The following is a 12,499-nucleotide window of genomic DNA, read 5'->3' as shown; positions in this document are numbered from 1 at the left end:
GCAGGGTCTGGGCCCGAAACGTCAGATTTTGTGCTCCTGAGATGCTGCTTGGCCTGCTGTGTTCATCCAGCCTCACATTTTGTTGTCTTGGATTCTCCAGCATCTGCAGTTCCCATTATCTCTGTCATCCAATGATAACTGACATTTCTTCAGATTCATTGACTTAACAACGTCTTGGTGACAACATAGTCTCAACATTTTGCTAACAACAGCTGCGTAAACAGTTTTTACTTTACACTCTGCTGCTCCTTTGGAAGCAGGATGACATGGTGGAACTGTAGTATTTTATCCTGTTAATTACAATAAATAGTGCACTCTCTTCTGAATAAAATGGACATTCGTTGTCAGAAACGCGTTTCTCTGGGTATCCATAAGCAGCAAACAAACTGTCAAATATCTATATTTCTGCTAGACATTCTTAGATTCATTGGAAATACTTCAGGTTATATTGAATGTCTGCCTATCACAATGCATAACTGTTGCACTTCAAATTCTGCAGTCTCTGCCACACCCTGGCTGGCCAGTTCCATGGTTACAAAGATACTGACAGGCAGATTTTTCTTTACTGCCTGACATACTCTAACCTGTTCCCATAAGTTTTCAAGATACCTTTACAATTCTGACCAACGAGGATAGTCCTTCAGTAAATTCTTTGTCAACAGAACTCTATATGCTAATGATGAAGACCACATAGCAAATATGATCTTACTTCAAGTTAGTACAACTCTGGTTCCCCAAATGACACAGTCTTTATTCTTTCATAATAAAAGAAGTCCTGATTTTTAAATTCATTCCCTACATTGACCACATATTTGCAATGTAGGTACACCCCCTTCTTAACACAAGATGCCTTTGACTTGTTCCACCAATGCATTACTTCTGTTAATAATTTATATCCAATTAGCTTATTTTTAAAGAGTTCAGTACAAATAAATCAACTTTTTTTGTTGCACTTACAGCAGTGAAATCATCAACTCACAATCACTTCCAATGATCTGCACACTTCAGCTGAACAAATGTAAGCACCTTCAATTTAACAGCAAGAGCAGTCCGCAATTTGACAGACTCAGAAAATTGGCACTGGATGCTAACTTCAGATGGACGATTTGCTTTTATTCAGTGTACTTTTTAGCCAGACAATTTCATTTTATTATATTGGGCATCAACATTTTGGAAGAAATGGGATTGTGATCAGTTGGGATTTTTTTTACCATGTCAATTTTGTTTAATTGGATATACAGCTTCAGAACAAGGCAATTTAATTTTATAATATTCAGGATCAATCTGGTTAAAGCAGGAGGATGGAAGTTAGATCTAGTTATCCCAATTTCTTTCTAATAATTTGAATATTGCAATTCCTGCACTTCAATTTTTTTTTAAATTGAACACAGCTCCTTTATTTTCCTTGATCAAGTACTGTTGCCTTCAATTTCTCAAAGAATTCTTCCTTTCTGGTTAGCTTTACAAATTATAAATCCTGCAAGCTGAATCCCACTACCTCACGGGATGTCTTGGCCCAGATACCCAGAAATCTGCAGGTTGAGTACCAGTCTATTCAGCCACGTGAAGATTTATGGGAGAAAGGTGGGAACCTAAGTAGACATCACCCACAAATCTATGATGGTTACAATGATTCCCAGTATGTCTGGAGCTGAAGGTTGTTATGAGTTTTAGAAGATGCTATCTCAATTTGAACACACTAGTCAGTAATGAGACAAGGAATCACTACAGAAATAGCCAGTTTGCACACCAGGCACCAAGAAATTACATCTTATTCTGGTTTATCCCAACAGTAAACATTAACAAGTGGTGTCCAGATTATGCCTAAAACTGAGAAAACAACAGAAGCCATGAACACTCTCCCTCCATACCAACTTTCCAGATTCACCAAGCCCCCATATATGAAGAGATCTAGCTTAATGTTTGAACTTCTAAAGCTTGATTTTTAGTGAATCTTTTATCCTTGGATATGAGGCAATGTCAACTAGTTGCTCAAAAAATGCTCAAACCTGTCCTTCTCAGCATGATGGAGCTTACCAGAGAAAGAGCACAAACCTGGCAAGTGCTAATTCTGTCCACATGTAGAGAATTAAATCAGTAATGTACTCTGAATGTAGAAATCTGCATTGTCCATGAACACTTCAGAAAATACATGTTGTACTTGTTACTCAGTTGGCTATTAATTCACGATGTATGAAACCTCTTGTGCTATTAAATGTTAACTAGATAGATTCAGGTATAATTTAGGTTATTCATACCATTGTTTGAGTTGCTTCAGACAAAGAATCAAGGTACACCAATTGGAATGTGTCATTAAGCTTTGTGTAAGGCTTGGCACAACCTTTTACAATCATGTAGAACGACTGATTTCCATACACTGCACAAAATAAAAATGATTGCTGATTAATAAATAACTATATGGCTTTTATAAAAAAAAATGAATGCTGCAGATGAAACAAAAACAGAAAGAGTTGTTCTGAACTAGTTCTGATGAAGGGTCGCTGGGCTCAAAATGTTAACTCTAAAGATGCTGCCAGACCACTGAGTTTCTCTAGCACTTTGTTTTTGAACTATGAGGTTTTACTGAAGATAGCAAAAAGTTTTATTTTCAAAAGCAGAATCAAAATTCTTCATCTGTTACCAAATTCTGGCAGAAGCCTTATTGAATCCACTGGGGTCAGTAAGTAATTGTTCTAAAATCCTTAGAAGAAAATTTTCAAAAGAAGATTCAGAGTTCCGGTTCTAAAAAGCAACAGACTGGTCTGCCTTTTCTAATTTGACATAATGACCTGCTGATTCCCAAGCCAAAGCCAAAGAAATTCCTGGCCAAAGAAATGGACTGTCTGATAAGTGATCTTCAGCAAAATGTTACTAGCATCCTGGAAGGCAAGAATAGACTTGGGGGTACAATAAAATGCTGAGGAGTTATGGCTATCTGATGCAGTTCCATCACTAATCTTTTCCCAGTTGTAGAAACAGTTTTGCGACAGCTGCCTGCCATAGGCAAGTAGTGCTTAAACAACTGGAAATGTACAGGCAGGCCATCAGCTGAATGGAGGTAGACTTCCAGCAGTTTCCCAGGAGTGAAAGGGTTCACCAGAGCCAGAAGTAGCAAACAATAGCACGTCAGCCCAAAGCAGTGAGTAGACAGGCTTATACACTGAGCCTTCCTGACTTGGCCTACATAAATATATGTTTATCCTATGAAGTGTGTTTCAAAATGGAGGTGTCTGTGCCTTTGCCTTGTTGCCTAACTTCTTTCAGAAGTTCTTCTGAGCTGGCAGCCTTATGATTGTTGCTGGCAACGTGCTGTTTGCTAACCTTAATTTCCCTCATCCCACTGTCTACCTAGCGGCAAGGCTGCTTTGAATTGTTGTCTTGATGTGGTTTCTGCACATTTCAAGCATTTGCAATAGATCCTTAGATCCAAACATCGTCATAGTAGTCAGTGCCATCAGCAGTATGATGTGTGGACTTCCATCACAGAACCCCTTCTGACAGCCCTTTCAGCTCTCCCAGAAGCTAAGATGGCTGCCACCTGTGAATCCAGCCAGAATTGAAAAGATAATGCCTCCTGTTCTAGTTTACACAGAAATATATCTATTTCTAACTTAAAAATGGAAAGAAAAAATGAAAAGGGTCAGGATTCTTAACTTTGGGGTATATGGCATTCAGTTTAATCATTCATCATTTTAATTATGACTTTTTTATGGGACCTATTTTTTGAACAGCTTTTTGAAAAAAGACATCAAAATTTGGAAAGATTTAAGCCATATAATTTATATCTACTTCACCATATGAAATAAAACATATAACTACCGCCAGTCTAAAATTTTTAACTTGCAAATTTAAAGAGAAAATACAGAACAGATACCTGTGTAACCCCTCGCCCATGATTCCATCACTATCTGTGCACTGAGACTTTTCAACTCCTCATCCGTAAACTGTGTATTAATTGCCGTGAAAATCTTCAATATCTTATAAGTAGTCAGGCGCTCTGCACGCGTTCTGTGAAAAAGTCTATAAAGAAGATTGGAAAGCATGTGAGAAAATGACCATCAAATCAGTCTGATTTTCCAAATAGATAACACCTCCATTTTATTGCTTTTGTTTGTTTTCATATATCGCACATCAAACCTAAGTACATAGTTAGACTTCAAAGAAAGGCAAGACTAAACACACAATTTATTTTAGATAACAAGGTGTAGAGCTGGATGAACACAGCAGGCCAAGCAGCATCTTAGGAGCAGGAAATCTGATGTTTCAGTCCTAGACCCTTCATCATAAATGGGGGAGAGGAAGGGGGTTCTGAAATAAATAGGGGGAGAAGGGGAGGCTGATCGAAGATGGATAGAGGAGGAGATAGGTAGAGAGGAGACGGACAAGTGAAAGAGGTGGGGATGGAGCCAGTAAAGGTGAATGTAGGCGGGTAGGTAGGGAGGAGGTAGGTCAGTCCAGGGAGGACCGACAGGGGTCAAGGGAGCGGGATGAGGTTAGGAGGTAGGAAATGGGGGTGCAGTTTGAGGTGGGAGGAGGGAATAGGTGAGAGGAAGAACAGGTTAGGGAGGCAGGGACGAGCTGGGCTAGTTTTGGGATGCAGTAGGGGGAGTGGAGATCTTGAAGCTTGTGAAAGCTTGTAACATTCCTCCTCCCCACCACCCACCCCCCCCACAGTGGTCAAGAACGCACTCAACCATGACTCCTGCATTCCCGTAACTCAGCCCTCACACCCCGTTTCCACAATAACCACCAAAAGAGAATCACCCTCGTCCTCACATACCACCCCACCAACCGCCTGATCCAACGCATCATCTGCAATCTGACCCCACCACTAAAGACATTTTCCCTCCCTACCCTTATCTGCTTTCTGAGGGACCACTCTCTCTGTCACTCCCTTGTCCGCTCCACACTCCCCTTCAATCCCACCACACCTAGCACTTTCCCCTGCAACTGCATGAAGTGCTACACCTGCCCCCACACCTCCCCCCTCACATCCATCCCAGGCCACAAAATGACTTTCCACATCAGACAGATGTTCATCTGCACATCTGCCAATATGGTATACTGCATCCGTTGTACCCGTTATGGCCTCCTCTACATTGGGGAAACCAAGCGGAGGCTTGGGGACCACTTTGCAGAACACCTACACTCGGTTCGCAATAAACAACTGCACCTCCCAGTCGCAAACCATTTCAACCCCCCCCTCCCATTCCTCAGAGGACATGTCTATCCTGGGCCTCCTGCAGTGCCACAAGGATGCCACCCGAAGGTTGCAGGAACAGCAACTCATATTCTGCTTGGGAACCCTGCACCCCAATGGTATCAATGTGGATTTCACAAGCTTCAAATCTCCCCTACCCCTATGCATCCCAAAACCAGCCCAGCTCGTCCCCACCTCCCTAATCTGTACTTCCTCTCACCTGTCCCCTCTTCCTACCTCAAGCCGCACCCCCATTTCCTTCCTCCTAACCTCATCCCGCCCCCGAAGTGCCTATCCGTCCTACCCAGACTGACCCATCCCCTCTCTATCTCCCCAACTAGACTCACCTCTACTGGCTCCATCCCTACCTCTTTAACTTGCCTGTCTCCTCTCCACCTATCATCTCCTCTATCCATCATCGATCTGCCTCCCCATTGCTCCCTATGTATTTCAGAACCGTCTCCCCCTCCCCCATTTCTGATGAAGGGTCTAGGCCCGAAACATCAGCTTTTCTACTCCTAAGATGGTGGTTGGCCTGCTGTGTTCATCCAGCTCTACACTTTTTATAAGGGAAACAGTTGTTATCTATCCACCCTGTCCATGCACCACATAATCTTATACATCTCTGTCAGGACCCTTTTAACCTTCTCTACTCTGAAGAAAACAATCTAAGCTTGTCCAGCCGCTCGTTATTGCTAGGATGCTGCATCCCAAGCAAAATCCTCGTGGATCTCCCCTACACCTCCTCCAGTGCAATCACATTTATTTAGAATATGTGCATATTTTGTTATTGTTTCCAAAAATATAAATAAAAATGCTCTTGCATTTTCAGATAAATTGAGGACCTCCTGGCAACAGTCGTTATTCTCTAACTTTGAACAGAAATTGCAGTTGAAGAAATTAATGTTAATTAAATCCAATCTATAACCTAAATTGAGAGATGTGACAAAACTACACAAACTTACAATACATACACTAGGGTTAATTGCCTTTCTAAAGATGTGTTAGCAATTTGGTCCTTATGTTCCAAGTTGTTATATTATGCTCATCAAAAATCCATGCAGCATAAACTAAACTGGCTTCATTTAACTTTAATTTACGTTTTAATGATAAACTAAATTCACACAGATAAATTTGTTGATGCCTTGACATGGTCTGATCAGGTTATCATTTAAGGCATCAATTGTGCTGAATGAATCTACAGAGTTTCTCATAAGACAGCTGTGAATTGATGAATCCTTACGAACTCCAAGGTATTTCTAGCTAGGGATAGCAGGAACTGCCGATGCTGCAGAATCTGAGGTAACACGGTATAAAGCAGAATGAACACAGCAAGCCAAGCAGCATCAGAGGAGCTGGAAAGCTGACGTTTTGAGTCGAGACCCTTCTTCAGAAATGGGGGAAGGGAAGGGGATTCGGAAAAACATAGGGGGAGCAGGGGAGGCGGATCAATGATGGATAGAGGAGAAGATAGGTGGAGAGGAGATAGACTGGTCAAAGAGGCGGGGTTGGAGCCAGTGAAGACGCATGTAGGTGGGGAGTTAGGGAGGGGATAGGTTGGTCCAGGGAGAATGGACAGATCAAGGAGGCGGGATGAGGTTTATGGGTAGGAGATGGGGGTGGGGCTTGAGGTGCGAGGAATGGTTAGGGAAGCGGGGAGTAGCTAGGCTGGTTTTGGGATGCAGTAGGGGGAGGGGAGATTTTGAAGCTTGTGAAGTCCACATTGATACCCTTAGGCTGCTTGGGAACCCCATTTCTGAAGAAGGGTCTTGACCCGAAACTTCAGCTTTCCTGCTCCTCTGAAGCTGCTTGGCCTGCTGTGTTCATCCAGCTCTATACCATGTTATCTCTATCTCTACCTATTCCAGTTGTCATTAAAAGGTATACCAATTTAGTTTGTTTTCTGAAAAATATTCATAATACCAAAGGGTGCCCCTAAAATGAAACATGCCATCCTGAAAATATTAATAACTCAGTGAAAACTGTGAATAAAGCCATGAAGACTTGACAACTATCTAGTCAATAGTAGGCATTTTAACCGGAAAGAGGTCCATGTTACTAGCCAGTTATATGTTTCTTTTGAAAGTCACTAAAACACTCTTAAAAACCATATGGCGACAGAATCTGATTGCAACACATTTGCCAGAGTGTACTGACAAGAATGAAGCATTTAATTATTGGCTATCTGACGTAATAGATCTTACAAGAAAATAGGTTATGGTTAGAAAAATTTGGGTTGAGGTCAAATGTGGAAATTCAGAGAAAAAATTAACCATAACCACATTTAATATGTTGAGTTTGAAGCGTTACCTGTGTCCAATCTGGCATTGTCTACTGGTGTGAGCACGTGTGCAATGCAGACTTCACTTACTGCAAAGATTGAATGTAATGGATTCTATGGGGAACTAATTTTCTTTCCCATTGAATACTTCAAATTTGGAAAACTAAACAATAAAAAGGGCACGTATTACAGGTATACTTCACAGGAGTTTATTATCTTCAGATATTCGATAATTAAATGCTTGGTTCTCACGGCTACCTTGGCATTACTCTCTAGCAAATGTGTAGCCGTGAGATTTTGCCACTTGGATTTTAGAGGATTTTAATGATTTCCAAACATAAACATACAACTGGGTGGCAACATGGATCGCTTTGGCAGTACGTGAAGAGAAATCAACATCTGTGGCACAGATGTGTGCAGTATCCCAGAAAAAGGCCTATTCTGTGCTGCACTTGGAGAACAAGCATCAGTAGCAGCTGTAAAAACCATCACACCCCCAATTCTTTTGCTGTTGAAATATTCATCCCATGTATTTACCACCCTGGCCTCAAATTTATCCAGCCTCTTGTTTTCCAGCCGCTTCAGGTCATCTAAAACATGATCAGATTCTGCCCTATACCAACTCTAGATCATTTATTACCTCCATCCGAGGAGGTCTACACCAACACCTAGTCTTACAATACATCAAATATAAAATCATCATTTGCATATTAAAGTGGTTAATGTCATCTTGACATCTCTGTAGATTTCCTCAATACTAGAATTACTTGCTCATCGTACACTGCTACAGCCTTTACCATGACCACCACATCCTGCAGTTCGTAACCCCAGCAGCACCTCCAAGACAACCCCATCCTACCACCCACGACATGCCCAACTCTTCTTCTTTGTATTATAATTTGTACATATCTCTTTAGAGAAGGATTTCTTCCAAAAATAATTTGCTTCTCAGTGACATCATACAAGGCTTTCACAAGATCGCACTAGGAGTACTGTGTGCAGTTTTGGTTTGCCTACCCAAAAGAGGATATACTTGCCATAGAAAGGGTGCATGGAAAATTCACTAGGCTCATACCGTAGATGGCAGGACTGTTATATGAAGGGAGCATTGTACAACTGAGGCTCACTACAGTTTAAAAGTGGGATCTGCTTAAAACAAATAAAATTCAACAGGGCTAGACTGACAAAATATGTAGAAAATGTATAATCTGGTTAGAGAGTCTAAACCAGGGGTCATAGTCTCAGGATATGGAGCAGACAATTTAAGGATGAGATAAGGAAATGTGCCTTCACTCAGAAATGGGCAACCTGTGGAATTTACTACCACAGAAGGCTGTAGATGCCAGGTCACTGAGCTCACCCAAGAAAGAGACTGATAATTTTTTAGATCCTAAAGAGTTGTGGAGAGAAAGTGGGGAGGTGTTGTTCAGATACAGGATCAGCCATGATCATTTTAATCAAGTAACCAAAAAGATTAATCACAGCAAAGCGGTAACTGCTGTTAACTTGGACTTTAGTAAAGCCTTTACAAGGTTTGCATGGTCAACTAATTAGCAAAGTTACAACACATGGGGTTCAGTGTGAGCTTGCCAATTGGATACAAACTTGGCTTGACATTAGGAGACAGAGGGTGTTGGTAGACAGTTGGTTTTTGGACTGGAGGCCTGTGACCACTTGTGTTCCACAGGAATTGGTACTGGGTCCACATTTGTCTGACATTTATATAGATATTTGGATGAGAATATATAAGGCATGTTTAGTAAGTTTGCAGATGACACCAAAATTGATGGTCTAGTAGACAGTGAAGAAGGTTAAAAAATCTCAGAGATTGTGATCAACTGGACCAATGGCTAAGGAGTGGCAGATGGAGTTTAATTTGGATAAATGTGAGGTATTGCATTTTGCTAATACAGGGTTTATACAATTAATGGTAGGGCCCAGGATAGTGTTGTAAGACAGAGAGACCGAGGGGTTAAGGTGCATAATTGTTTGAAATTTGCACCACAGGTAAGTGGGATGGTTGAGAAGGCATGTATCACGCTTGCCTTCATTGATCAGACCTCTGAGTAAAGGAGTTGGGATGTCACATTGAGTTTGTACAGGATGTTAGTGAGGCCTCTTCCGAAGTGCTGTATGCAGTTCTGGTCACCCTGTTACCGAAAGGATATTATTAAACTGGAGTGATTTACCAGGATGTTGCTGGGAATAGAGGGTTGGAGGTATAAAAATAGACTGGGAAGGCTGTGACCTTTTTTTCCTCTGGAGCGTTGGAGGCTGAGGGGTGACCTTATTGAGGTTTATAAAATCTTGAGGAGCATAGTAAGGTGCATGGCAAAGGTTTGTTTTTTCACTCGGGTGGAGTAGTTCAAAACTAGAGGACATATATTTAAGATGAGAGGAGAAAGATTGAAAAAAGACATGAGGGGCAGCTTTTTTTTACACAGAGAGTGGTTCACGCTTGGAATCAACTTCCAGATTAAGTGGCGCATGTAGGTACAGTTACAACATTTAAAAGACATATGGATGAATTCACGAATAGAAAAGGTTTGGAGGATATTGGCCAAGTGCAGGCAGGTGTTAGTTTAGTTTGGGAACATGGTCAATATGGCCAAAAAGTCTATTTTGGTCCAAGTTTTTACATTTCTTTAAGATCCTGCCTATAGCCCATGTCATTAACCAAACTCTTGATCAATCCTTTGGTTAGATTTCCAATTGTCTCTTGCCTTTATGAAGTACTGATGAACATTTTTCTACAATGGCAGGGTAAATGGCAGTATGAATATACAATTGGCCCAGTGATGATGAGTAAAGGATGTTGGTGCTTGGCTGGGTGTTTGTCAACCTGGGAGGTACATGGTTTGTAGTCATTTAATAAGGGCAGGTTTTGGGTCCTCTTCTCTTTACAATTCTCAAATATAATCTAGTCTCTTTGGTAGGACATTATAAAGTTTGCAGGCAATGCAAAGCCCATTAATGTAGTTGATCATAATCAGGATAGTTATAGGTTTCAGAATGATGTGGTCAAGATGGTGATATGGGTAGAAGTGTAGTAAAAGAAGTCCAGAACAGAGAAGTGCGATGTTATGCACTCTGGAAGGATTTATATAGAAAGCTAGAAGACTATAAGTATCCTGATTTTGTAAGTTACAGAGAAACTTTGGCATTTAAATGTGAAAGTCCTTAAAAATGGGCAAAACGAGTTGACAAGCTTTTGTAAACTAGGACAGCTATTTAGGTCTATAAATAGATGAATAGAATATAAAAGCAAGCACATCACATTAGAACTTTAAAACTTACCGGTTAGACCTCAGCTTGGTGTAAACAGTTAATTGTGCACACTACATCTCAGGAAAGATATAAAGGCTTCAGGAAGAATACAGAGGGGTGTTACCATGGATGAAGGACTTTAGTTATGAAATATTGAAAAACATAGAACAGCTCTTTTTGGCAAAGGGAAGATCAGGAGATGACATAATAGAGATTTTCAAAATGAATAGAGATTTGATGAAGTAAATAGGTGAAAAAAATGTTTCCTGTGCCAAGCGTGTCAATAACTGCTAATCTGAATTCAATTCATTGGATAAAGGCCTAGAAAGGAGAAAAAGTTTCACTCAAGAGTTGTTGGAATCCAGAATGCTCTACCTGAAAAGACAATGGAAATGTTTAAAAATCTGTTGTGTGAGCAATTAAGAATGAGGAACTTCCAGAGAAGGATGTGAGAATATGCGAAAAGCAGAAGCATAATGGGCCAAAAGACATCATTCTGTGCTCTAACCCTCTATGATGCAAAATAAATTTTGCTTTTCAGACTGAAATTACAAATATAAGAACAGTTACTGATAAAGTATAGTTAATGACGTGAGGTGTGATATGATTCTGTAAAAGTCATTCAAAAAGATTTGCACAAATGTTTTCCAACAATATTTTTCCAACATTAGCGTCAGTTATATTAAGAGCAGCATAATTTATACTTTATTCTTCCTTGTGTCTCATCACAAAGGAAATTCCTTATACAACCATGAAAAGGTTTTGATCATGGTGATGACAAGATAAATATATTCAATTTTAACAATAATGTTTGGAGGGCACTAGCATCCTGAAATTCTGCATTCACCAATTGCATAAAAATGGTATGAAGGGCATTCTTGAGTCAAAACATTAAAATCCGTACAGTCCTGATGATGGTCCACGATGCTTATCTTTCAAAAAACAAGTGATCAATATTCATCTGTTAGTTCACTTTCATGAATTATGCTTTTAAGTGTGTGGTTAATATTCTTTTAAAATGTTAGTCAGACTGAATATTGAACAACTAACATATCAGGGACATAGGCCAAGCACCCAGCAATCAGGCGGCAGCACTTAAAATGATGGATGGTAAATAAATGGTGGTTATTTACCATCACCACACAGGTTTGTCCATGTTAGCCTGTTCTTTTGAACAAGATTTCAGCTGCAATGTAAACCTAGGAGCTTAGCAATTCTAGACAGCAGGTTGGGATGTCTTTGCAGACTTTCTCATTTGTGAAACCTTGCTGGGAATGTATGGCTGGTGTAGAACAGCTCCAAGTGGAATGTTTAAAGTTTATTTATCAGGTTTTCTTATGACCTTGCAACAGGAGGAATGCTCGTTAATGAATCACAAAAAAGATTGTTTTGAATGTGAAGATTAAGGGAGGACCTCTCCTACCATGGAATCCCAATATCAATGCAAGATTTTCACCTGGGACAGCAGTAAATCTACCCCAGCAACAGCACCCACTCACTACTCCATCAGTCTAGATCACAAAGGTCAAGCAGCACATTGCATCATTTTGCTTAAATTTATCTCATCGCCTTGTAGACCCACAGCCTTCCACTAAGGTCTATGCACATAGAATTGACTCTGAGTGTAATTTAACTTTGGGCAATAATTAAATTATGTGATGTCTGTCTACAACTTTCCTGAACTTCCTTTCTCTAGGTTATTACAACTGCATGAAAACAACTTAAACAGTCAGGTACGACAGCCAGGTGTA

At 40.4% G+C, this 12,499-nt stretch overlaps 1 protein-coding gene across 3 annotated transcripts in view; it reads right to left on the bottom strand.

The window, feature by feature from the left end:
* cnbd1 (cyclic nucleotide binding domain containing 1) overlaps positions 1 to 12,499 on the bottom strand; it is an 84,986-nt gene that overhangs the window by 33,633 nt on the left and 38,854 nt on the right. For all 3 annotated transcript variants that reach the window (XM_048528642.1, XM_048528643.1, XM_048528645.1), the window contains 2 exons: positions 3,875 to 4,020; positions 2,259 to 2,377 (listed from right to left, as the gene is read on the bottom strand). In XM_048528642.1, coding sequence (XP_048384599.1) covers positions 2,259 to 2,377; positions 3,875 to 4,020 — 265 coding nt within the window. The remainder of the gene's footprint in view (positions 1 to 2,258; positions 2,378 to 3,874; positions 4,021 to 12,499) is intronic.

The sequence above is a fragment of the Stegostoma tigrinum genome, chromosome 5, assembly GCF_030684315.1.
Source record: "Stegostoma tigrinum isolate sSteTig4 chromosome 5, sSteTig4.hap1, whole genome shotgun sequence".
In the NCBI taxonomy this organism is placed as follows: Eukaryota; Metazoa; Chordata; class Chondrichthyes; order Orectolobiformes; family Stegostomatidae; genus Stegostoma; species Stegostoma tigrinum.
The sequence above is the reverse complement of the archived record's forward strand: the minus strand, read 5'-3'. Positions and strand labels throughout refer to the sequence as shown.